At 41.8% G+C, this 27,233-nt stretch overlaps 1 protein-coding gene across 1 annotated transcript; it reads left to right on the top strand.

The window, feature by feature from the left end:
* The first annotated feature begins 17,223 nt into the window (after positions 1 to 17,223).
* SRD5A3 (steroid 5 alpha-reductase 3) lies at positions 17,224 to 24,539 on the top strand. Its single transcript, XM_083755999.1, has 5 exons — positions 17,224 to 17,501; positions 18,907 to 19,058; positions 20,585 to 20,779; positions 22,091 to 22,213; positions 22,428 to 24,539. Exons 1-5 carry the CDS (start codon positions 17,302 to 17,304, stop codon positions 22,685 to 22,687), a joined length of 930 nt encoding a protein of 309 aa, XP_083612125.1. The 5' UTR covers positions 17,224 to 17,301; the 3' UTR covers positions 22,688 to 24,539.
* The last annotated feature ends 2,694 nt before the right edge of the window (positions 24,540 to 27,233 follow it).

The raw sequence follows: 27,233 nt of genomic DNA, 5'->3' as shown, positions 1-27,233 counted from the left end.
GATTGTGTCATCTGCATATCTGAGGTTGTTGATATTTCTTACGGCAACCTTAATTCCGGCTAGGGTTTCATCCAGCCCAGCCTTTCGCATTGTACAAAGCCCACTGTACAAAGGTGAAATTTACACTTGCTGCTCCGGCCACTGTTGCCTATGGCCCCACCCACCATGTGGCCCTTGGGAGGCTGCCCAGAATGGAATGTATCCCTTGGGCTTAAAACATTTCCACACCACTACATTACCCCAGAGTAAGGCAGTCTGCATATTAAACCTTTAACATTTCCACACCACTACATTAAAGGTTTAATATGCAGACTGCCTTACTCTGGGGCTGTGCATGAACCAGCCTAAAGGAACATATTCTGACTTGGTAAATCTACAGGGCAACACAGCAAAGTGATCCACAAGTTGTGCCAAACTTCACCAAGAAGGATACAGTAAGTTTGAAAATTCCTGCTAACAGCTAATACCTGAGCACATAGCAGCAAACCTTTCTTTTAGCATCAGTCCACACAGCTATAAAGCCACATTAGCATTTACAGTTGCCAGACCCAACATAGCAGTTCCTCTTTTCTTAAAGATAACTCAACTGATCAGATGCAATGCTCAATCAGATGTAGGGATTGTGATTTATCACCCTTAAGGCTTATCAGCCACTGGTGGGCTCTTTCCGTCTTTCCTGGTGGCAACCTCCAGGCATCCTTGATTCCCTTCCAGGTTTTTTAGATGCTAATCAGGAAATACAAAACTTTCGGTGATCTTACTAAGTGTTCAGTCAGCAATTTAATTAAAAAACACCAGAGCATAAACATCCTACCAAGTATATCTTCCAGAGCTCATTGGCTAGGAAACAGAATTAAAATTGGCATCATCATAAAAAAAAAATTACTATGCTCACTACCAGTGTAATTATTTCACATGGTCAGACTTGCTCACTAATGCTACACATGAAAAAAAGGATAATTACTTAATTTGAGCCAGAGCATCACAGAGTGGCTTTAGCCACTTGATCTCCTCATGTAGTTTAGCCCTGCCAAGCCCTCCAGATGCATGACAAATCGCTCACCCTATGCGCTTGAGAAATGTTAGTTACTCTACAGATCCTCCAGTCTCTCTAGAATTGCTTTAACAGTCTCACAGATGGACGAGCCTTTCTTCGAATCATAGCATTGCAGAGGTGGAAGTGAGCACATTTATTTCAAACCCCTGCAATGCAGGAATATTTTGCCTAAGCTGGAACTCAAACCCACAACCCTGAGATTAAGAGTCTCATGCTTTTCCACAGCTCCATAGACAAAGCTCTTCCTCTCTTTAATTAAGTCCAGTCAAAGGCAACTTTTTTTTACATATGTTCAATGATCCTGAGTGAACCACCAGTGGGGACTTAAATTATGTCCTAAACATTAGGAAGAACTTCTGACAGTAAGAGCTATTCGACAGTGGAATTTGTTGCCAAGGAGTGTGGTGGAGTCTCCTTCTTTGGAGGTCTTTAAGCAGAGGCTTGACAACCATATGTCAGGAGTGCTCTGATAGTGTTTCCTGCTTGGCAGGGGGTTGGACTCGATGGCCCTTGTGGTCTCTTCCAACTCTATGATTCTATGATTCTATGTGTGCTCTCTGCTTCCAAGTAAGTTGTCCCTTCCATTTCTATCACCTTTTTCAGTCTGAGGACCACACTCCTTTCTAGGCAACTTTCTGGGACTCATGTGCCAGTATATGAGCCAACCCCTAGGGGCTGAGGTCCCTTCGCCGGCCCGCCCCTCCAATAAAATATTTGAAGGGGCTGGGACACCCACACAATTTAATGGGCATTGCCATTCAAATGGTGTTTTTGTGCCATGTCGTGTGATCAATTATGTTGGAGGGGACTTACCTGGGCCTCCCAAATATTTTATTCAAGTTGGCACCCCTGTGTGCTAGTGATGGACGCAGCCAGAAGCAAAAATGGATAGAGCAGTGAATGTTAATTTTACCTTTGTACAGTCGGTTTCTTTCTACGCGCACTGACACATCCCTGTCTGCCCTGCATCCAAGCATGCAAAAAAAGCATTATCAGAGATTAAGGACCTATTCAACCAAGCATTAACACTCAAGGAAGATGCAAAGGATGGTCTGGGGGAGAAGGTGTGTTTCTGGGGAGAGTCCTGTGAGCCAGACAGAGAGGTAAAGGTAAAAGGTAAAGGACCCCTGGTTGGTTAAGTCCAGTCAAAGGCAACTATGGGGTTGCGGCATTCATCTCGCTTTCAGGCCAAGGGAGCCAGCATTTGTCCACAGACAGCTTTCCAGGTCATGTGGCCAGCATTGATGAAACCGCTTCTGGTGCTACGGAACACCGTGATGGAAACCAGAGAGCACAGAAACGCCGTTTACCTTCCCGCCACAGCGGTATCTATTTATCTACTTGCACTGGCGTGCTTTCAAACTGCTAGGTTGGCAGAAGCTGGGACAGAGCAATGGGAGCACACCCCATCGTGGGAATTCGAACTGCCGACCTTCTGATCCACCGACCTTCTGATTGGCAAGCCCAAGAGGCTCAGTGGTTTAGGCCACAGCGCCACCCACATCACATTTAGCTCCCAGTCCTGGGTTTCTCCACCACACCTTTGGTCTGTACCATACAGCTCAGGGCATTTACATTTCCTCAACTCTTACTCAAAATTATGAGGCCATTTTCCAGACTGATGTCTTCGCAAAACCAGGAATTGGTAGCAACCCTATGTCCTGTGGAACATCTAAAACCCACAGGCGGATACAAGAAGATCATGGGAAGCGAACCTTTAGTCCCAGGTGTCCAGAGTAAACTTTTTATTCATTTACATCCTGACAGACACCCCCCCCCAGTTAATTACTGGTGAAACTATAGGGTCAAGTTCAATCTTTTGGCCTTATCCAAATGTATAGGAAGACCAAGGAGATACAAGCAAATATGTTTATCTTCCCAGAGCACGCTCTCTGCAGTGGGTCGTGTGCCAGATGTAGCCACAGCTGCAGGAAGTTGTTTATTTGGCCTCCTGACCTTTAAGAAGTGTCTGGAGATGGCAAAACCATGTTTTTTTATTGCTGATTTCTCCTCTCTAATGAGAACCTTCTGGCAATCAGTTACAAACATATCAAAACGCATAAGAAGGTCAAACAACTACAGTTAAAGAGATCTGTAATCCAATAATGTCCTTAACAATGTACTTGCTGCAGTGATTTATAACCGAGGCCCTTAATGGTTGCTGTTTCACCATGGACATTTGTTTAAGCGATAAGGAGTTTGAACACCTGTATTATTAAGGGTGGAAGTTTATGTTATGATAAAATGTGGCATTGCCACTGAAAATACACCCACCCTGATGCTGAATTCTTCTGCTTCTCCTCCACAACTTGTGGCAAAAGTTACCTCATGGTTTGACCTCATCATCTTGTGCATGTCCCAAATCCTCCAACATTTCTCTGATGAAAATAGGGCTACCTTATTCTGTTGTTGTTGTTGTTGTTGTTTTATATCCTGCCCATCTGACTGGCTTGATCCAGCCACTCTGGGAGGCTTCCAACATATATAAAAACAGAATAAAACATTACACATTTTTTTAAAAAAACCTTTCCTATACAGAGCTGCCTTCAGATGTCTTCTAAAAGTTGTATAGTTACTTATCTCCTTGGCTCTGGGGTTGCATAACTCCATACCCTACAACTTTTTTCCGATGAAAATAAGGACATCCTAAGGAAAAGGGGGACATTCCGGGATCAAATTAGAAACCAGTACAGCTTCTGTAAATCCAGGACTGTCCCTGGAAAATAGGGACACTTGGAGGGTCTGATAGCCCCATAATGCACTGTGCTGCTCTAATACTTGAATCTTCAAGAACATATTCATACGTCCTTCACTGAAATTTTTACTGCAGACTTTTGACTGCAATTCTGCTCCATGTTTACTTCAGTGGGAGTTAAGCAGCTGAGGGTTGTCCAGGATTGGAGTCTTGGTCTTGACTTTCCCTCACTTATTACAAATTATTATTATTATTATTATTACAAATTATTATTATTATTATTATTATTATTATTATTATTATTATTAAAAATAGATACAATGGAGGAGGAGGTGTGTGTTTGAAAAAGTTATTTTTCTTAGAAAGCAAAGTGAAAGGCTCTTTAAAATCTACCGTATTTTTCGCCCCATAGGACGCACTTTTTCCCCTCCAAAAATGAAGGGGAAATGTGTGTGCCTCCTATGGGGCGAATGCAGGCATTCACTGAAGCCTGGAGAGCGAGATGGGTCGGTGCGCTCTCCAGGCTTTGCGAAGAGTTGCCTGCATGCCAAAGGCTGGGCCCGCTGGGTTCCCGCAGCTCTCCCTGCGCTGGGCTCCCGCGGCTTGCAGAGAGTTGCCTGTTCTGGGGGCTGGGGTCGGGGGAAGTTCAGGCTTCTGCTGCCCCAGCCCCGCACCTGGGGGGGAATACTTTTTTCCCCTTTATTCCCCCCCCCCAAAAAAAAAACCAAACTAGGTGCACCTTATGGGATGGTGCGTCCTATAGGGTGAAAAATACGGTAATTGTTTCTTCCTTTCATTCCCAATACAGTGGTGCCTCGCAAGACGAAATTAATTCGTTCCCGAGTTGTGTCGTCTTGCGATTTTTTCGTCTTGCGGAGCGTGGATTCGCTGGGTATTAACGGCTTTAAGAAAAAGGAAGCAAACTCGCAAGACGTTTTCGTCTTGTGAAGCAAGCCCATAGGGAAAATCGTCTTGCGAAGCAACGCAAAAAACGAAAAACCCTTTCGTCTTGTGCGTTTTTCATCTTGTGAGGCATTCGTCTTGCGAGGTACCACTGTATGGGCAAAAGGATAAATGCGGATGTGCAATATGGTGTCAGATGTGTACATGGGGTTTTAAAGAACAGTGTAAGGCAAACAGGTTCCTGACCTCAAGGGCCCTTCACTTTAAATGTTGACAGCAAGGGAAACACCAGAAGGGAAGACTGATGGTAAGCACAAGAATAGCAAATCAGTTGGAGGATGGGGTAATGAAAAAATATTCAAATGAATTTTCCTTCAATGAGAAAAGCAAAACTGATTTTACCATGCTCTCTAATTTCTTACATCTCTACATAGGCGTTTATGAACCACTCCATGCTACCTACACCTGGGAGTTGGGGATCTGGCAAGCACAAATGTGTAAGGACCAAAACGACTCGTTTATTCCCCAATCCCAGTGTAGATTTTGCATACACCAGAACGAAGTAGTCACATAACATGTCATGAGCAGATCCTAAATTACACCGGAACCAGCCTAACTGCATAAATTCGCTGTCTCTATATTAAGGGCACAAGTCTGGAGCAAAAGGATTAGGCTACCTACAAATGGCATAGATCTATCAACCTTATCACTCAGGAGAAATGGTATTCGTGTCATTAGCTTGAAGTTTCTGAAAATAACCACTTCCTTCCTGGAAATCAATCCCTTCAGAAACCTGTTAAGCCTTAGCTTTGTTATGACATTTCACCGAAATCTCAAAGGTTCCGTTGCTTTTTTTTCTGTCAGTGTCGGCATGTTAATGGGAAGTCGGTGTGATCAAACAAAAAACACCTTTGCTTCACATGTGACTGTGATGATCAATATAGTATCTCCAGATCTATAATGACAAAATAGTTTTTGAAGATTTTCATGCGAGCATTTTCTATGTCGCAATGTATCTGAAGATGCTGAAAAACTTGGTTCTCTCTCCTGTATATGGCATTTGCTTTCATTAGGCTGCCTAACTATGCTGAATTTATTGGGTTACCTCCTGGGATATGATTTCATAAGTCCTAAATCCCAGCCTTTCACAGTAGCAGCTCTTAGACACATTTATTAGGTGTACATGATAACATTACAGCACTAGAAGCACTTAAGGATTCACACGGATCTCCGTAAAAATGTAGAAATCCTGGAAGATTTGAGATCGAGTTACTGTGTTATTCCAGTGGAAGTTAATCTGCCCTAGCCGGGACCTGCCTGCCTGCCTGCCTTCTTTTGTATATAACAGAAGAGTGGCACTGTACAACAAATAACACAATTTCTGGGTTAAAGGGCAGATTCTGGTCTTTCAATTTTCAGCAACGCCCTGTGCAAGGTCAAGATTTGGTGCCCCCACCTCTTGCTTTCTATTTTGCTCAGTTCACTACATTTGTAGTTGTGACACCCTGCAGTACCCACTAGGCTTGACACCCAGTACGGGGGGAACCAGTCAAACTACCCTAAAATCCGCCGCTGACTGAGGCAGAATATTGCCTACTGTTGGTCCCTAGTGGCTAGCTTTCAGAAGCACACTGCTCAATTGGGAGCAGAACTTACTCCATGTTCACCCCCTGAACCCCACCCTGAAATTTGCATACTACACACACACACACACACACACACACACACACTACTGCAGCCCGTGTTTTGTTAGCCCCCAAATGGAAAATGAGTGAAGTCCCAACTAGAGAAGAATGGCAACTTAAACTGATGGAATTTGCACAGCTTGTGGACCTAACATATAGAATAAGAGAACAAGAAGAACATATGTTTAATTGGAAATTGTTTATTGAATATATGGGGGGGGGGGATTGTGTACATTTAAAAACATGGGCAGCATTAAGATAAATTCAACAGTGTAAATATGTTTTGATGGATGTAATAATGGAATACTGAATGGTTTAGTTTATGTAAAATATGCATGGATTTATGTTATGCAAAATGAACCATGGAAAGAGAAGGATGGAAGTCATTGATATTTTAAAGTTGTTTAAGTGAATATTCTAAAATGTAAAACAGAAAATTTAATAAAAATTATGGAGGTGGGAGAGTAGGAAATGGGGCTCTGTAGTAGCGCCCCACCCCAACAGCCAGTCCAGCGTACTTCAGAACAAACTTGCAAATAACTGCACTGTGATTTTTTCGGTAGGTGTGCCAAAGCAGAAATCCATTGGATTAATAAAATCATGGATGCACTGAAAGTCAACTGCCTTCCACTATCCAACCCTTTTGCCCCCTTTGCCCCACATGCCATGGCACAAGCAGCTCTCTTGCCTATCCTTGCATGAAACAGCACATAGATCTGCACACGCTCAGACCAAATCAGTACCTGTCGCTATGCGCTTAATTCAGTCAAGTGTTTTACTGAACGGGTCGGTCTCTTCGGAGCAAGAAATATGAGTGCTGCTGAATGAGATCAAAAGGCGTCTCAGCACGCACAATTGACCTCGATGGTGGCTGAGGATAAATCAAGGCCGCTACTGAGCCTCACCTCACTTCATACAGCTGTCAGCTCTAATTGTTCGTGCCGCTGAACAAATTGACGCGCCAGGGAGCAGCGCCATTTCATCCTCCTACTGCGAGGACACCTCACAAAAGCAGCTACGTGGCAGGGGAAAATCAAATGTTATGGCACATCTTGTTGTAAGGAGAAAAGGAGGAGAGAAAAGGGCAAAAGTGGCCTTTAACCAGCTGCCTGGTTATGCCATAGTTTGTCTTGCCATTTATTGACGGATTCTGTTCCAGCTTTGCAGTACACTAGACAGAATGGTAAGTACAGAGGTTCTGAGAAGGGGCTAGGTCTAGGAGGGAGGAAGCAGCCCCCGGGGCTTGGAGGTTATTTCATAAAGAAAAGCAGGGTATTAATGCCTAAGGCTGCACACACAGCATATGTTGAAAGCACACTGAAAGCAGATGATTTCCCCCAGGGGTTCTTGGGAACTGTAGTTTGTTAAGGGTGCTGAGGATTATAGCTCTGTAACTACGTTCCCCAGGATTCTTAGGGGGACATGCTTTAAATGTATAGTTATATGTAGCCACACATAGGCTACAAACTGGAGCTATCCACTACTTACATGCCCCTCAATACCCTTTTGAATCTAGACATCAAATTATCACACACACACACACACACACACACACACACTGCACCTGTCTTTTGCTCGTCCAAAATACACACTAATTAAATACAACAATGTCTAAGTTGTTGTGTTACTCTGCTGATTTTAAATAGATGGAATGTGATCCCAGACTGGGGCTAAATATTGCGAACGGATCATTCGTACATCGAAAATGGGTCACTGGCCATAGTTGTGTTCTCTTAACTTATCAGAGCAGTTTTCTGCTTGGCTTGCACTTTATTGGCACAGGTCCAAGTAGTTCCCCCCTTTCCCCACGTCTTTCCCAGGGGAAACCTGCTCTTTAGTGCTAAATCGAAGCAAACAGCAATCCAGAGAAAACCCGAATTGTTGTTTGCTCCAATTGAGCACTAAAAAGTGTTTTTTCCCCAGTGGACAAGCCCTTAAATGGAGCTGGAGGATATAGGTTAGCATTTGAATGCCAATGACTGCAGTGTATGCTGTGAAAAACCCGACATGCACCAGCAGCACCAATCCCATATTAAAGGTCTTTATGGAAACACCCAGTCTTTGTTTTGAGTGCATACCGATTAATAAATACTATCTAAGAAGACGCTTTAATATCCCAGCTGTGCGCAACCAAAATTGGCAGCAGTGCTAGAGTTCCTTGAAGTATCTAAACTATACGGTCTAGCAATCACGTGTTCCCAGGATCACTGTCCAACCACAAGCCAACCTTGCTTTCCAGAATGTTTTATTTTTCTAGCTTTAAAATTCATAAAGCTAAAAATGTGGCTTACAATAAACACAGGGCTCAAGCAAAGCTCCTACGAACACTAAACTTGCCACAATTTGATCCGTATCATTGCTAAATCAGTGTTGATGCCAGGAATAAACAATGGGAATAGTATTTCATTGTGTGTCTATGAAGTATAAAAGAGGCTGTTCCCAAATTTATCTTTTTCTTTCAGCAAGATTTTGAATTTATCTTTGCGACAGTGTGACCAAAAGGACACACTGTGTTTTGGCATTGTAGAAAGTGCTTCCACTCCTGTTAGTTGGGACCTGCAGTTTTTGTAGCTCTCCCCCAACCCATTTAAGCCCCCTGTCTCCCATCTACCCACCCAAGAGGCTCCTGAAGCTTGCAGGATCCTCGATAATAGAATGGGATAAAGCACAGAGGGTCACAGCAGGAGGGAGAGGAGACAAGCCAAAATTGAGTGCCCCTATCTGCACAAGGAAAAGCCCTTTCGCCTAAGTCAGGGGTAATAATCATCATCATCATCATCATCATCATCATAATTTTATTTATATCCCGCCCTCCCCAGCCGAAGCCGGGCTCAGGGCGGCTAACAACAATAAAACAGTACAAATGTACAGCACAAACAACACTCTAAAATCATTCATTATAAAATTAATTAATTAATTAATTAATTAAATTCAAGCCACTGGCCACCATTGGGTAAGCAAACTCTGCTCCATAAGTGTAATTAGTTGCATTAGAATTCAGAGATTGGCCCACCAGGATGTTTGGGAAAATCACATCCTTCCCTGTCCTGATGTAACAAATGTCTTTGGATGCAAGGAAGTTCAAGCCATGGATTGAAACTTCCAGGTTTCAGTTAAAAAAATTCTTCCAGTAGCACCTTAGAGACTGTTAAGTTGTGGGCAAACATATCAGACGACACAGCGATTCTTCCAAAGCAGCTCTTTATTTGTAAGATGGAACAGAACTGACTGAAGAGCTCAGTCAGCCTGCTTATATAGAGCTCCAGAACAATGTAACTGTTGCCATTTTCTAAAACTATGCAATCACTGAATGTCACTTTCGATCCTTCATTTGCATAACTATCTACAGTATCCCCCTGCTGGCCCAGGGTGAGAACTTCAGTACATAACAGAGACCAACTAATTGTGTTATTGGTATGAGCTTTCGTGTGCATGCACATTTCTTTGAGATGACAAGACAGAATCATCCATCCATCCATCCATCCATCCATCCATCCACATTTTTCAAGGAGGCCCAGGCCCATTTCTAAGCTTTGTGTAACAACTGCGAACATCACATCTTTCAGCTCTTTGCCCACCTATATTTCCCAACCCCTCAAAGCCAGTTGCAAGCCTCTTCTAGCTCAGCGTTCTCAACTTGTGGGTCCCCAGATGTTGTTGAACTACAACTCCCATCACCCCTGGCTAGCAAGGCCAGAGCTCAGGGATGATGGGAGTTGTAGTCCAACAATATCTGGGGACCCACAGGTTGAGAACTGCTGCTCTAGCTGGTTTATTTCCTGTTGCCTGGAATGAATATTTGCAAGGGTTAGTAAGGACAACTGTTAGCAAATATTTATTGATAATCATATTAACCCTCGTCCAAAAACCACAACAACACACATTTGCAATAAATATTTACAAAGTCATTTCATGAGAGGAAACACATGGGGATTTATATATATATATATATAAAGCATAATAATAAGAAAGACAGGGGGAGAAACCCACCCTGCTACTACAAAAATAAACTCCTAAGCAAGTACTTGGCAGACAGAGGTTGAAAACATTCGGCCCATGCCAGGAAGGGAAGGACTACTTGCAGTGCAAACCTCCTATCTGCTGATCAGCCACAAAGGAAGCGGTGGGAGAACAAAAGTTCATGGGATCAGGACAGAGGCTAGAGGTGGATGAGGAGCATTTACCCGATCCATGTAGCCAAAGGACTAAGAACATAAGAATGGCCATGCTGAGTCAGGCCAATGGACCACTGACCATCTAATGTTGGCCAGACCGCCGTCACAGGGAATTTCAAACTTAGGGCACAATGGCGGTATCCATCTTCTGCTGTTAATATCTCCAGGATCTGAGGTATGCTGTGGTGGTGTGGAGACTTCAGGCTTGGGAACACAGAAATGCAGGAAGCTGTTTCGTACTGAGTCACACCAACTGATCCATCTAACTCAGTAATGTCTGCACTACTGGGAGCAGCTCTCTAGAGGTCTTCCACACCTGTACCTGGAAATGCTGCGGATTAAAACTGGGAACTTCTGCATCCAAAGCAGATGTCCTGCCATTGTTCAGGCCTTCTACCAAAGCTTGTGGGGTCCGCCTTGGCGTTGTGCAAAAACCTAAGATTAGAGTTAGAATTAGAGAAGACAGAGCCCAGGAATTTGTTCTGAGCGTCAGGACTGAACCAAGCCCACAACACAAAAATGGCTACATACCAAGCTTTATTCATGTCAGTAGTAGAGTTTAGGGGGAAGGTGGAGTAATCTTGCAGCTGCTATTGTTCAGTTTTTGGGAAGAGGGAATTCTTGCTCATCTACTGCAAATGACTTCGAGAGCTAACTTCTGTGTGGCACTGGTGTACTTCCACTCCACGATGGAAGCTATCTCTTTTTTTCATTTTTTGGCATTCATGAACTCAAAAACTAAACTGAATGAAGAAGTCAGTGACCCATCTTGGGCTTCAAAACTGCATGGAAGAGCTTGCATCCGTACAACTGTTTCCACATGGCAAGTCTCATAACACACACCCCACTGAAGGGTAAAGGTAAAGGTAAAGGATCCCTAGACGGTTAAGTCCAGACAAAGGCGACTATGGGGCACTCATCTCGCTTTCATGCCGAGGGAGCCGGTGTTTGTCCACAGACAGCTTTCTGGGTCAAGTGGCCAGCATGACTAAACCGCTTCTGGTGCAATGGAACACCAAGACGGAAGCCAGAGCATACAAAAATACCGTTTACCTTCCCACCGCAGTGGTACCTATTTATCTACTTGCACTGGCATGATTTCGGACTGCTAGGTTGGCAGAAGCTGGGACAGAGCAATGGGAGCTCACCCTGTCACACGGATTTGAACTGCCGACCTTCTGATCAGCAAGCCCAAGAGGCTCAGACCACAGCACCACCCCTTCTCTCTCTTTCCCCAGGACATAAAGGGAAGGTGTGAATAGGCTTCAAGTTAGTGTACATGAAGATTAAATCATTCTTACACACACAAATTATTATTATTATTATTATTATTATTATTATTATTATTATTATTATCCCACCCATTTATTATTTATATCCCACCCATCTAGCTGGGTTTTCCCAGGCACTCTGAGTGGCTCACACACACTTTCCTCTGTCTTGAAGTACCTCTCAGAGTTGCTTATAGTTGCTAAAGGAGATGGGTAAAAAGACAGGCACTACATTCAGCTTGAATGGATGGCTCTGAGTTCTAGTATTATGAGAGAGGGAGGGAGATTCTCCCCATCCAGTTTCTGCATAATTTCATATACCTCTATCATTTGTCCCCCTTACTTGCCTCTCACCAGCTTTTAACTAAGGGAAATTTTCCAGGAAATATAATTATAGATCTTCCTCATGTTACATCTAGTGTGGCTCTTAAGTGTTTGGCAGTAGAAACAAATTGGGCAAAGCTGTTCATTCACACCTCTAGGAAATGCAGTTTTGGGGAAGGAAAGGTAAAAAGGTAAAGGTAAAGGGACCCCTGACCATTAGGTCCAGTCGTGGCCGACTCTGGGGTTGTGGCGTTCATCTTGCTTTATTGGCCGAGGGAGCTGGCGTACAGCTTCCGGGTCATGTGGCCAGCATGACTAAGCCACTTCTGGCGAACCAGAGCAGCGAACCAGAAACACCATTTACCTTCCCGCCAGAGCAGTACCTATTTATCTACTTGCACTTTGACGTGCTTTTGAACTGCTAGGTTGGCAGGAGCAGGGACTGAGCAATGGGAGCTCACCCCATCGCAGGGATTCGAACTGCCGACCTTCTGATCAGCAAGTCCTAGGCTCTGTGGTTTAACCCACAGCGCCACCTGCATCCCTCTGGAAGGAAAGGTACTTGCTCTTTGTCAAACACAAACAGCAACAAAGGTATCAACTTGAAGCAAGCCACCTTCTTAGCAGCAAGTTCCCTAGCACTCCTCCCCCTGTATATTCTGTGAAGACCAGATACTGTCATTTTTGAGTCTCCAGGGCAGAGGTCACACAAAGTAAAAGGAATCCCGTTGATAAGCTCCCAGCAAGAAAAAAATTCATTTGGTGCTGAGAAAATAAGATACTCATACAACAGAAGATCGTCTTTGGTGGAAGATGTCTAGATCCATGTCATGTATGAATGACAAACTGAGTATTTACTGCAATAACTGTAGAAAAATATTTGGAAGATAGGGGCTTTTTTTTTAGACAGAACTCACCAGAACTCAGTTCCGGCACCTCTCAGGTGAGTGCAATTGCCATTATAAGAGAACAAACAGGGTGTTCATGGTGCATTCCAGCACCATTTTCCCTAGAAAAATAGCACTGGGAAAGATCCATAATCCAGTTTTTTGTTGCTGCTAAAACTAAGCATACTGATATGCAGAGAGGGGCCAAGGGTGGGTTATGCAATTAAGGACTTTGTGAGTGATTGCAACATCTTGTGGAGAAAGTGACATTTTTGGTGCCTCTCCGTATTTCACAAAAAGATTAGCAGGATCATATGCATCTAGCTGATAAGTTCACAAGGTTTACAGTTCTGTGTATGAACTGCTGCCCTTATCAGAGACTTCTCCTTTCTAGACAGAATTTTAAAGTAGGAGGAATCAAAGAGTTAGGTTGTTGTCGCTAGATGTTCTGTCAGTATTGTCAGTGGATTTTGATAGCAGAATAACAGCACAATGGAGCAGCACCTCTCCCTCTATAAATCAAGTTGTGCTCTGAATCCCTAAGCTAAACATCTCCTCCTTATGGCAGCTCCAACTTTCACATGAGAGTTAAAGGAGTGTTTCTGACAGTAAATACATAAACATGTGGTCACACAAATTTGTGTATATACATATATCTTTAAACAGTTGTGTAATTGTGCTTGGGAGATCCAAATGCACTGGTGTGTATGTGTAAAAATGTGAGTATGTAGGGAAAAGGAGTAACTTATAGACTTGCCAAAGGGTCACTGTGAAAACAGGACTGGATTTGTCCCACTACCACTCAACCTGACACTCTAAGGCCAAAACTAGCTATTTGCCACAACAAGGACTTAGGCTGCTGAATACATCTTAGGATCTAAAATGCAGGGTTTTGTTTTTTTTAAAAAAGGAATTGCATCAGGTGGGTGGGATTATAATTAATAAGATCAGAGAAGGCATTGAGAGGGAATTTAACTCCATGCCTGCTCTGATCCCATTTGTCATCCTATACCTCCATGCAATTTGCATTTTTAAAACCTGCAAGTTTTTAACACCATGTCTAATTTGATCCTTAGTCTCTGCTAGCACTGCAAGGAAAGAAGCCACAGGCTAGAATTTAATTCCCTTTTCCACTAAAGGTTCTCTGCATAAATTTAGGATGCAATGTTAACCTGTAAAGTACCAAAGGACTCATACTGTGGTCCAAGCTAGAACTGATGGTGGGAATGAGACCCATGATTGGATCACTCTATGTTTTATTCTGGATATAAACTTGAAAGCAGTCAAGATTTATTGCAACGGGGGGGAAGGAATTGCATTGGCTGGGGTGCTTGGGGGCAAGGGGCTAATGCTATCTCGTCTTGAGGTTTTTGCAATTAACTTCCTTCCACCTCCACTGCTATTAGTAATGGGAAGGGGAGATAGTTGCCCTCTGTAAGCTGCATAATTTAAAGCTAGTTGTAAAAAATAAATTCCTGATCCACTGACCTACTGATAACAACACAGGTTTCAGTCAACACAGGTTTTCCTTCTACAGCAACTACAAGAAAAATGTAAGAAATTATTAAACTAAATACTGGGAGAAGAGCAACTTAGATTTTCTTCCCTCACAGAATTTCAGTTCTGCATACAAGAAGGAGCCTCTCCACCCTCATCATTCACCCGGACTCCGAGGGCCTTCTGGCAGTTCCCTCACTACGAGAAGTGGGGCTACAGGGAACCAGGCAGAGGGGCTTCTTGGTAGTGGCGCCTGCCCTGTGGAATGCCCTCCCATCAGAAGTCAAGGAAATAAACAACTATCTGACTTTTAGAAGACATTTGAAAACAGCCCTGTTTAGGGAAGTTTTTAATGTTTGATGCTTTACTGTGGTTTACTGAAAGCCTCCCAGAGTGCCTGGGGCAACCCAGTCAGATGGGCATGATATAATAAATAAATGGTTGTAGTTGTAGTTCTGGTTAGGCAAATGTGAATTGTAGTCCAAGACATCTGGAGAGCATCTGGTTGGCAAAGGTTGCTATGGAGGCTTTTATATTGAGCAGCAGTCTCCCTCCTTCAATGTCACACACAGCAAAATGCATTTGACATTGAAAAGAGTTTTCAAAGCAGTTTGTCAAATGCCTGGTCATCTCTTGTTTACAGGGGAAATAGTTTAAAAATTGCATTGGTCATGCTCAAACTGGCTCTTTGGATCCCAGCCAGAGTATTTTAGAGGACTGTGCTACTATAAAGTTTTTAGTAAAGGTTTTAAAACAATATTTAGCCAACAGTACATTTTATGGTGTTTAATGATGAATCAATGCACAAGTTCACCTAAACTTCCTTTTGCACTGTGCATTTCAGGCACGAGTCCACACTTTCAAGCTCCATGTCCACACAAGGTTTTTCTTTTCTTTTTATCCTAGTGCTTTCCCTGCAAAAACCTGTGTTTTACCACTGAATTGGAGCAGACAGCAATCCATGGAAAACCCACCTGCTGTTTGCTCTGATTCAACAGTGAAACACAGGTTTTCCTGAGGAAAAATAAAACCGTTCAGACACGGAGCTTTAAAGCCCAGACTTGTGCCTAGAAACAAAAGGAAGTATGGATGAGCCCCATCAAAGGACTGCTTTTACCAATCATCTGATCAAATTAAAGTCCACAGCAACTAGACTCCAGAAAACAGATACCAATAAATTATTTCTCAAATTCTATGAGATACTAGCTTCCTTTTAAAATTTAAAGACAGGGATCTGGTACCATCTAGTGGTGAGGCATAAGGTGTAGTGTCACTTATGCATCACCATACAACAGTACAAGACTTGTTTTTAGCGTACATTATACGAACAACATTCATCTCAGCCGCAAGGACTGTCCCAAGAAAAGGTGTCTATACCATATGCAATGTTATCACTTATTAGGACTTCCCTTTTGAGCTTGAAGGAAAGTGGGCTCATTTAACACAATGTGAGGTGCACAGGAACCACTCACTGAATGTTGGCGGATCGGAATATTCCATCTTCTCAGGAATACTGAGTTTTCCAAACACATCCCTTACAAAACAAAGACTTAAAGTGCAGGTTGCCATCAGGCAAAACATAAAGAAACATGGATAGGGGTTTTGAAGAGTAGATTATTGCAGTGCTCTTCATGTGGGGCTTTCCCTTGTGCTTGATCTGGAAGCTGCAGCTGATGCAGAATCACAGTGGCTGAGACCCTTTCAGTGTAGGACACCTGTACTCAAGAGATCTGTCACTGGCTGTTAATTCGTTATGGGGCCAGGTTCAAGGTTACTATTGGTACATAAAATCTTTTAGCGGCTTGGAATCCATTTAACATGTGGGATCGCATGCCTTACTGCAGAGTACAGAAAGCAGGATTGGAGAGTAGTCTGCTTGACCACAGTCTGTGGAACCAGCACACACTACTTGTTCTACGCTTAAAAAAAAGTTTTGTTTTTTTTACTTTAGCGTGGCACCACCTACACTTTCGAACTTCCTGCCTATTAAAACCAGCAGGTGCCTTCCCTGTATTCTTTCTGGCAGCTGCTGAAATCGTTTTTGTCCGGGCAAGCCTAATTATTTAATATTATTATTATTATTATTATTATTATTATTATTATTATTACTTAAAAAATACCCCACCTAATAATATAATAATAATAAAAACCCCACACATCTGGCTGGGATTCCCCAGCTACTCTGGGCAGCTATCCAGAAACTCCGACACATTTCAATCTCTTGTTAGTTGATGCTTATTTTAAACACTGATTTTATTTATAATGTTGATACTTCTTGTAAACCAGGTAAGAGGTGACGTCTGGTTAAATAAATAAAATAAGGATGGAGGGCACCTTCTGGGCTCTCTTTGTAAGTTGTTGGTTGTTTTTTCCTTCCTCGGGTTGAATTTTTTTTAAAAAAAATAAGCAGTAGTGAAGACAGAACTTCCTGCTCTCACTGGGCGCACAAACCCTCAAAATACGGGAAACAGCTTACGTCGATCTTCACTTTTACCTATCTCTATGAGCTGAGCGGCCGTGACCTTACCTCACTCTGTGAGTGACCAATGGGAACGCCAAGTAAAAACCGATCGGCCAAACAAATAGCGAGGCGGGCCCAATGGATGATTTGGCAGTTGTGTAGTCTTCGAGGTGACGAACACCGCTCATGTCTATTGGCTGGCGGAACGGCAATAGCTGATTGGTGTCCGTCCTTTAAAAAAACAAAAACCCGCACCATGTGACGGGAGGGAACGAATAAGGAAGTGTGAGAGTTTTTTAAAACAAGAGGTCTGGTTGGCTTTTGCGGCTGCGCAGTTGCTGGAGCGATGGCTGGGCTGTGGCTGGTGCTGGCCGCCAGTTTCCTGGCGGCGCTGCTGGCTCTGCGGCTGCCTGGGCTGAAGCCCCCTCCCGGGCGCCCCTCGCTCAGCCTGGCGGCCGTCTTCCAGGATCTCCTCCGCTACGGCAAGACCAAGAGCGGCTCCCAGCCGCGCCCGCCCCAGCTGCAGGTCTTCGACGTGCCCAAGAGGTGACCGAAGCGACCCTATGAATCGGGGGTCAATGCAGTGTTCCTGGGCATGTGCAGAGTGCCTGATGAGACTCATGGCATTGTAGAGCTGGAAGGGAGCTCGAGGGCCATCTAGCCCGGCCCCCTTGCAATGCCGGAGCAGGGTGGATTTGATTTACATCAAACCGATTTAAACCACTAATCAGTGAGGAAATCACTTAACAATGTTACTAAGATTGGATTAAGTACAATTAAGATGTATGTATGTATGTATGTATGTTTGTTGAAAATTTTTGGAAAATCAATTTTAAAAAATTGAAAAATAAATAAATAAAGCACTAGTTAGTAAGACTTGATTTAAATCTTTTTTTTTAACAGAATGACTCATTTTTTCCTGGTATAATCTTAATGTTTACAACCAGATGAAGGTTTCGTTTTTGGAATAATAAATTTTCAGAGTAGTTTTTAGTTATATCAAAAATTACTGATTTGGTTATACTATTAGAGATGCATAGACAGATAATTATTAAATGATGGTGGGATTTAATGAGTTAACTGTTTATATTTGGACAACTTTTCTGCTGTACTTTATTGGAAGGAGAGAAAAAATCATTTCCTTAATAACAATTTAAACAATTTATTTAACTAAAACAATAACATTATAGCATATGCATCCATGTTTGTTAACTGATGTGCATAAACATTTTTTTAAAAAAATACCTTAGTCTGAGTTTTAGCACACGTGAAAAACTTAAACCAAATCCTTATTTCCTGATGAATAGCTTTTGGACTATCTTTAGAAAGATTTTTCCTCCAAAAGCATTTTATTTTAAATATCCAATTTAAATATTAAAAAATCCATATTAATTTTTTAAAAAAATCCATTTTTAAAAAATAATAATTTTGAAATCATTTATTTTTATCCACCCTGTTCCTGAGTAAGATGCATACGGTCGCAGCCCATGCAGTATGTTTTAGAAAAATAAACAAAATCATAATTGTAATTTCTTATTCAGGCAAAATAAATGGGGAAAAAATGCCCAAGACATCATTCCAAGCAATGTGGGTGAACTTAAAATTATGTTTTGAGTCTGCTGTTGTTCTAGAAATAGTCATTCAATTCAGTATATGTTCTTGCCAATCTCATTCTCTCTGAAATTAAGGCATGAACTAAAACATTAATTCTAGGCTGCGTGGCTCCCTATTGTTAAATGGGCAAAGCCAAAAACATGACAAAAAGGTGTTTTGAAAGTTGCTGTAATGAACATATTACCCTGGCAGTTTAGTGAAGGAAGGAAAGGAGTATTGGGGAAAATATTTTTGTGAGTTGCCCATGGCAAATGAAGGGAAGGCAACAGAAGGTTAGAATATAGGGAATGTGGTTGTATGGAATAAAACAGTAAACTGTCAGTACTTCCTTCTACAGGTGGTTCTACCACTTCTATGTTGTGTCAGTGATCTGGAACGGTTCTGTGCTGCTGTTGCTTCTCCAAAGCCACCTTCTGTCAAGGCCCTTCCCTATTTGGCTTCAGGACGTCCTCAGCATTCTTGATGGAGTATCGCAGGACCAAGATGGAGGTGTGTTGACTCCTGAGAATTTTATTTATTTATTAAATTTGTATACAGTGGTACCTCGGGTTAAGAACTTAATTCATTCTGGAGGTCCGTTTTTAATCTGAAACTGTTCTTAACCTGAGACACCACTTTAGCTAATGGGGCCTCCCGTTGCCGCCACGCGATTTCTGTTCTCATCCTGAAGCAAAGTTCTTAACCCGAGGTACTATTTCTGGGTTAGCGGAATCTGTAACCTGAAGCGTCTGTAACCCGAGGTACCACTGTATCCAAAGATCGCAGGGCGGTTCACAACCTAAAACGACAAAATGAGAACGCAAACTACATTAACATTTTAAAAAAACAAAGCAGTAGCACACACACAAACATATTTCAAAGGCCATAGAATATTTAATCAGCCAAAGGCCTGGTTATAGAGAAACATTTTTGGCTGGTTCCTAAAGATATGAAATGAAGGTGCTGGACGAGCTTCCCTGGGGAGAACATTCCACAAGCAGGGAGCCATTGCAGAACAGGCCCGTTCTCGTGTTGCCACCCTTCAGACCTTCGTGGAGGGGGGTGGCACATGAAGAAGGGCCTCAGATGATGATTGCAGGGTCCAGATCAGTTCATATAGGGAGAGGCAGTCACTTCATAGTCAGTGGTATCGAAAGCCACCCAGAGGTTGAGGAGAATTAACAGAGTCACAGTTCCCCAGACGCCCTCCCAACAGAGGTCATCATATAGTGCGGACAAAACTGTTTCTGTTTCAAAACCTCCTGAGACACCCGAGAATCATATGAACTGTTGCTTGTCATGGAAACTAAAACCCCTGTTTTCTCCTAGTGGGATCCTTTCCTCAGGTCTCTATCTGCTCCACTTAAACAGTGTCTTAAAACTCAAAACTATTTCCCCTGAACATGTATATCAGTGCATGCTATAATTTTTTAACATAACTTCACAGTTGCACCACTGGCAGTAGAACGACTTCCTTTACTTTCCCCTGTCATTTACAGATGCACGTTTCCCTTGAGCACACATTTCAAGGTTTGGGTTCTCCTGCAAGTGTACCACTTAAGAATGCAGGTGGAGCATTTTTTTGTTTGAATGTTCCTTCATGTAAAAGAGAAACTCCTTGCATGTCTGAAAAATGGCTAGGGTGGTACCCTTGTATCAGACACATTAGCTTTTCACGGGCAAGAAATTTGCCACCTAGATCATTCAGATGAGCAGCCTTACACTTGAATCTCATAGTAGGTAGATATTTTGCAATTATGATGAAATACATTATTCGCTGCCCTGATGAGATGAGCCAGATTATTCATAAAGTAAATGAACAGTTTTGAAAGTGCCCGATGCATTAATGGTTCTACCGATATTGCTAAGTTCTTGGAATTCTGCATGCGAACATAATGCAATGTGTCTGAGTTCTTGTTTTTGCAAGCATTTACTTTCTCTTTTGATCCTGCTGTTTGTCTGCCTTTTAATGAGAATCTGACATGTCTGGTGAAAAGAGCAGTTGTTTTACACCGTAACCTGTGTTGGATTTCTAGGTGGTGAATCCTTGTCTGTTTTCCTGGTTTGCCTCTTTGTCTGGTTAAACAGCTGTAGACGGCTAAAAGAGTGTCTTCACATCAGTGTGTTCTCAGGAGGTGTCATCCATATTGTACAGTACTGCTTTGGACTCTGTTACTATGTTCTGCTGGGCTTAACTCTGTTATGTCAAGTGCCAACCAATGTCCGGGAAGGTAAGTCTCTTATTTAGCATCAGTATCTTATACAATGCTTCTTTGTTTTTCATGGGCTAAAGCCTGGTCAACACACGGCAAAATGGAACATAAGAGTATAGAAATCTATCAACTTATAAGGATTTTAAAATGCCCCCTTTTTTTCAAATGAAAAATCCAGAGTAACAAACTACTCCTAACATCAAATCCTTGATCTGGTTTGGGGACATCTTACTCTGGGATACATTGGGATGTAGCTTGCCATTGAAATACCAGCCCCAAAGTATTTTTATTCAGTTTTTTAAATATAGGTCTAGATTAGAGATAAGTATCTTTTCACCTTAAAATTTGAGGTGTCCATTTCTTTTAGTTCCCAAATACTAGCAATGCAGAGACTTGTTCAATGTAGGAAGCCACAGGTCAAACATAATCACAAGGATAATAAAGAATGCATTTACTAGGGCCAGCTTCTGTTCACAAATCAGTATGTGAGCTTTTAGTTTACGCATAACTCTTTTGCAGACTAGATTGAAATAGTTACTGAAGTAGAACTGTGTGGCACAAAGTCACATGTAGTTTTGTGTGAATTTATGCCATAAGTGTTTTTATAAATATTTGTTTCTCTTATTGTAGACCAGGGTAAAATGACTTTAGCTCTCTTTTTTTTGGGGGGGGGGATTTAACTCAAACAAGAATCGGGAGCAGGCAGGGACAGAGAGATTTCTGTTGCCTGTGTGAGTTCTGGGATAGTACATACCGTAGAGCTGGGATTTTAAACTAGTTCCTGTTGATGAATCACAGAAGTACACCATAGTAAATTTGCTGTGTCTATAAGTTGTTGCTTTATTAAATTCATTTGCTTTTATGAAAAATTCCCCCATTAGTTATCAGATCTATAGAAATATGCCATAATTTATTTCACTTCTGTGCAATGTTCCTTTAAATCAGGGTTGGGGAACCAGGAGGACTGCAGCTTCCATCATGTCTGACCATTGGTCCTGATGACTGGACCTGGTGGAAATATCTGGAGGGTCACAGGTTCCTCATTCCTGCTTTATGTGTTGATTTGCCAGCCCTCCTAGCTCAAACACTACTTTTTGCCTCTTATGTTAGTAGGGGATATCATAGAAACTATAAGCATGACTTTATGCCAGATCTTTAGAATAAGGACTGTAGAGAAGAATTTGAGACTCCTGTATCTTGAATATGGTATTAAGAGTGTCATCCAAGATGAGACAAGCAATTGGGAGAAACGCCTGAACTAGCTGCTAGAAGAAATATAGATTCTGATTCTTTTAGCATCTAAACATACCCTCTTTCTGCATAATTCAGGGAAAGATCACAGACTGACTGTAGGCTGGTACCATGTCCTTGGAGTCCTGATGTTCATTTGGGCCTCTGTTCATCAACATAGATGTCATGTGATTCTAGCTAATCTTAGAAAAAATAAATCTGGTAAGATATTTTGTTGTTTGTTCTAGTCTAGCTTTTGCTCCTCCAGGTAAAAAACGTTACAACACCTTGAACATCCATAATCTTGCAAGTATTGTTGCTTTCCCCACAACACTAATATCCACAAATTAGATCAGTGCTGGTGAAAATGGGATGTATTTCAACATTACTCCTCAGCTAGACAAGGCTAACACCTGTTTACTTTTTGCTATTTCAGGGAAAGTACTAAATTTGGACCACAGTATTCCTTTCGGCGACTGGTTTGAGTTTGTGTCCTGTCCACATTACTTTGCCGAACTTCTAATATACCTGTCGATGGCCGTCATGTTTGGGTTTAACAATTTAACATGGTGGCTAGTTGTGACTTATGTGTTCTTTAGCCAGGCAGTGAGTGCCGTTTTGTGCCATGAATATTACCTGAGCAACTTCAAACACTATCCAAAGTGTCGGAAAGCCTATGTACCCTTTCTTTTTTAGGCTGTTCATCTTAACTTGGGAGAATGGAAATCTTTTTCTAGGTGTCAAGAGGCTGTTATAAGCAGAAGATTTGACTAAAACTGCATTGATGCAGATCGGTCTGAAATCCTTTTACCACTTAGTTTTAGAATGAACTGCTGTGGTATATGGAAACAACCAGTTTATGAATACTCAAAAGGAAGTATCATTGAGTTCAAAGTGACTTACTTTCAGGTAAGCCCGTTGAACACAGCGGAACTTACTTCTGAGTATTCTAAGATCATACTGTGAACAAAGAGATTCTGTGTGTGTCCATCTCCCCCACCAAATGCTCAAACCTGAAGCCATATTTGTTATATACGGCCTTATTGAGAAGGAATTATTTACATAGTAAGAGTGAAGGCGGTACTATTGAACATGTATTTATTTTTCTGCACTCGTTCTGTGCAGCAAGCAGAACTGAAAGAAACTGCTGCACCTTCAGTCCGATTCACATATTCATGCACATCATTTGAATAACGAAATGGTGAAAAATTATTTTAATGGCCGTTGCGTATGTGAATGGACTCTTTTGAACCACATTGCTAATAGTTACTTGGAACAATTACCATGCATGTGTAAATTGGCTGCTCTTCTACACTTGAAAATTATACCTCCTTTCATTTTGAGATCAGAGTTTGAATATTTAGAAGCAGAAATCTCGACCAGCTTATTCTATAAAGCTTGAAGGCAAGGCACAACCTGGAAAATTAAATAACTCTGTTGCTGTCATTCCTTTATAAGAAAATTGTGTGCAAGAACTGCTCCCTGTAGTACAGAGAATGACATTGTTGTGTTTCTCACAAACGCCTTTGTTAAAATGGAGACTTTGCATTGTGTGAACCATTCTAGATAAGCGCATAGGTGTTCAGAACAGTGCAAATATAGAAAATGTGGTTGCACATCATGGTTTCGATCCAAAACTAAGGAGACCACAGCCATGTGATGCAACAGTTTTCGGGTTCAGGCTTCCTGCCCCAATGCAACTTTGCAAGTTACAGCGCCGGAAGATCATTGCAGGCCCATGGCCATGCACAGTTATTTCCTAAGAATGTAAGGATTAGAAATTCTGAATTCAAAAAAAAAGGAAGCCGGTGGGGGAGAATATCTTATTGCTTTCAGCAACCTATTAATACTTGAGAAGCTACATAACTGCATTGACATTTCATAAGATAAGCCTTCCCAATAGCCTCACATACGTATTTCCTCCAACCAAACAAAATATGGTTCTGGGTAGCTCAGTTCATGTGCTCTACCTCACTCCAGCTACACTGTTTGTCTTTTTTCAGCTCACAGTGAAGTGGGCCTCCTTGCACAAGGGTCTGGAAACCCCTGGTAATGGTTTTGAAAAAATGCTTTTGGAAATCCAGGGGTCCCATCAGTGCTCTCCTAAGTACTGTTAATCTGAACAACATGTACTCTACCCCCGCCATCACACACACACACACACACACTCACTCACTGTTGGAAGATGTGGTGTTGGTTAACCCTGTTAATGTCTTTCACACCAAGGTAGTTGAACATATAGTACTACTGTACTATCATCTATTTTATTCTTTATTTTCATATGAATGCATGGGAGCAAAGGCTTAAAGATTTTCTTCATAACGTCACAAGCCCAAGAAAGCTAGGGAAAGACATTTGGTTCTCGCAAACTTTTCTTAGGATCAAATTTTGTCTGGTACAGCAATGACTTACGTTTTTATAAAACTATTTAAAATGGATGGTGTATATTTTGTACTATTTTATCCATCCGTTGTATGTAGAATACCCAATGTAATATTTACATATTTAATAAAAACCTGAACCACTGGTCTGCTTTGAAAGAAGCAAATACATACTGTCCTGCTTATTTTCTTCAACCACAATAGAGTAACGTGGCAGAGTAAAGTACTTAAGGAAGTATTTTTTTTATAAAAAACACATAGATACAGAGAGTACCCAGAAGGCTGCCAGCCGATTCTGGTGAGGGGAAAAAAAGTGCTGTTAAGAAAAGCTGAATGCTGCAACATGTAGGAGCATTACTTATATAAAAATTTGCATAGAATTGCACAATTCAATCTTGGTTTGTTACATATGAGGAAGAGCAAAGTGTTACACAGGCCACTGAAGCCCTGATGGGTGTGGGCTTCTACCCCACTCCTTGCCATTCTTGCAATTTTATTAGGCCCACAGAATTTCTATAAATTTAATTAATATTAATAACAATATACTGCACTTGCAGACAGAAGCGTAGTAACTCTACTTTGTTCCTTTCCTTTCCCTCTCCTAGAATAATGGAGAGTGGTGATAATGACCACTTGAAGACCAATGCTCCCCTGGAATTTTTAGTTGATACATGTGGTATAGTTTGGTTAAGCCATTTATTTTATTATATTAAATATTTTAGTGATTAGCAGACTGTAATCTATGCCATCTCATATGCTCATCCGATACCATGCAGTTGAGTCATCACCCAGTTATGATGTGGACACTCTGCCACAGGATTGAGCCAAAAGATTTTCAGGTTAACCAGTTATTGAATTCTATGTAAGTATCACAGTAAAACAAGATGGCTTCCAAGCGTTCTTTATTTTTCAAACTCAAATGTCTAAGGTGGTGTAATCTTAATAATAGCACAAGAACAACAGTAACAGTTGGGGGTTTTGTTGTTGTTGCTATGCAATAACTTTTTAAAAATAACCCAGCTTTGTTTTTATTTAATTCTCATTTACATTTGGCACTTCCAGTAACAAGAACTGGGCTGCGTTCCTAAAAGGACACCTGGCTTTGCTTCAAGGCTATTTATCCCTGGCACTGTTTCTGGGTGTAAATCAACAGTCTTGTAAACAGAAAAAAATTACTGATTCTGTCAAGTTGTTTGGCTAAGGTTGGCAGGCAAAGATGTATGACGAGACATCGACAAATTAAGGATCCTCCACCCACCTTTCTGGTCAGAAATGTATTGCAGCAGTAAGTGAACAATCCAGTGTCACGCAGACTCTGTGTCTCCAAAATAAACTGTCAGGGAAGTTGCTGAAGTAACCCAGCTTATGTCAACATAGCACTTTGCGCTCCATAACCAGAATGTCAGAGCTGCTGAGACTGCACTCATTGAACTGCATACTTCATCACAATATTGAACAGACAGTGATGTCAGTGGGGCTACTTTAGAGTAGGTAGAGTATTACTGATGGATTTACTGTCACCCCATAACATGGGCTCTCTGGTTGGCTTGTACACAAACACACAAAATTAAAGCAGTATAAAGCAATAACAACTAGATAATAAGTCAATTAAAAGAACAAGAACACAATTTAAGCACAATGTTTAAAAACAGTAACATTTGCAGATGGATTGTGTAGCTGCTTACAAGTAGTAACCAAAGAGAATTTGCAGCCCAACCAACCTGTGTTTACCATGAGGTAAGTCTCACTGGCAATATAATTCAGTTCCAGTTATGAATCAATCAATTGTTTTATTTGTATGCCGCCTTTCCACAGTTAAAACTGCTCAAGGTGGCTTACAACATATTAAAAACAAACGCATAACTGCAAACATAAAAGCAGTTATATATAATAAAACAAAACTTCAAAAAGTACACAACCAAACTGAACAATTTCCATATCTCTCTCTCTTTGGCGATCACTCATAGCCAAATAAGATTGTCTTCCATAAACACAGTTTTAACAATGAGTCCGTAAGTGACTGTGGAGGCCAATTCTGGATCCATCCACACGTTCTTCCACGGTGGGGACATTGGTTTCTGGGCGGGAGTTGATCACTGTGTGGATTTTCCAAGCGTGCCTTCCTGTTAGCACATTTCTCCCTTGCGTCCTGAGTTTGAGTGTCTTCAAAGCCCATGAAAACCTTTGGTAAAGGCTGTTCCCCAACTGGAGCACTCGCAGGCCAGTGCTTCCCAGTTGTCAGTGTTTATACTACATTTTTTTAGATTTGCCTCGAGACAGTCTTTAAATCTCTTTTGTTGACCACCAGCATTACACTTTCCATTTTTAAGTTGGGAATAGAGTAGTTGCTTTGGAAGACAATGATCAGGCATCCACACAACATGACCAATCCACCAGTACCCCCTCCAACAAATAGCCCTCAACAATACACCAACCGAAGACGAAGAAATAAACTGTTAGCCTGCATCTGTTTGCATGCATATTTGAAAGCACCTCAAAATGTGCATTCCATGCAAAAGAGTGTGGTGCTGATAGACGAGGTACTTATTCAGAGGTGCATTTATGTCCACAATTTGCCATAAATATCTGTTTCTCTTATTTGCCATACAAGATGCAAATCTCCTTCACAGGATCAGGGCAACTGAATGCAGACGTTGCCGAGCATCCTAGAACTCCCAACAACCCCAAGGAAGGATGGCCAACGGCCAGGCATGATGGGGGAGATGCAGCTCCACAACATCTGGCGGAGTCAATGCTTCCCCACGAGATGGGGAGCTGCTTCGAGCAACTTTTCAGAAACTATCCTAAGCCGACAATGGTGCTTTGTCTTTCTGCTGTTCCTTATCTGTATTGTAAGCCTG

The sequence above is a fragment of the Podarcis gaigeae genome, assembly GCF_964106915.1.
Source record: "Podarcis gaigeae genome assembly, chromosome: 9".
NCBI classification, from domain to species: Eukaryota; Metazoa; Chordata; class Lepidosauria; order Squamata; family Lacertidae; genus Podarcis; species Podarcis gaigeae.
This window is presented reverse-complemented; position numbering and strand designations above follow the sequence as displayed.

Bases quoted from the DNA above. Each gene is read 5' to 3' on its own strand.
- SRD5A3 (XM_083755999.1), top strand. From the start codon at position 17,302: ATGGCTGGGCTGTGGCTGGTGCTGGCCGCCAGTTTCCTGGCGGCGCTG. The intron at 17,502-18,906 runs GTGACCGAAGCG...TTCCTTCTACAG, and splicing joins GTCTTCGACGTGCCCAAGAG to GTGGTTCTACCACTTCTATG. The intron at 20,780-22,090 runs GTAAGTCTCTTA...TGCATAATTCAG, and splicing joins GCCAACCAATGTCCGGGAAG to GGAAAGATCACAGACTGACT.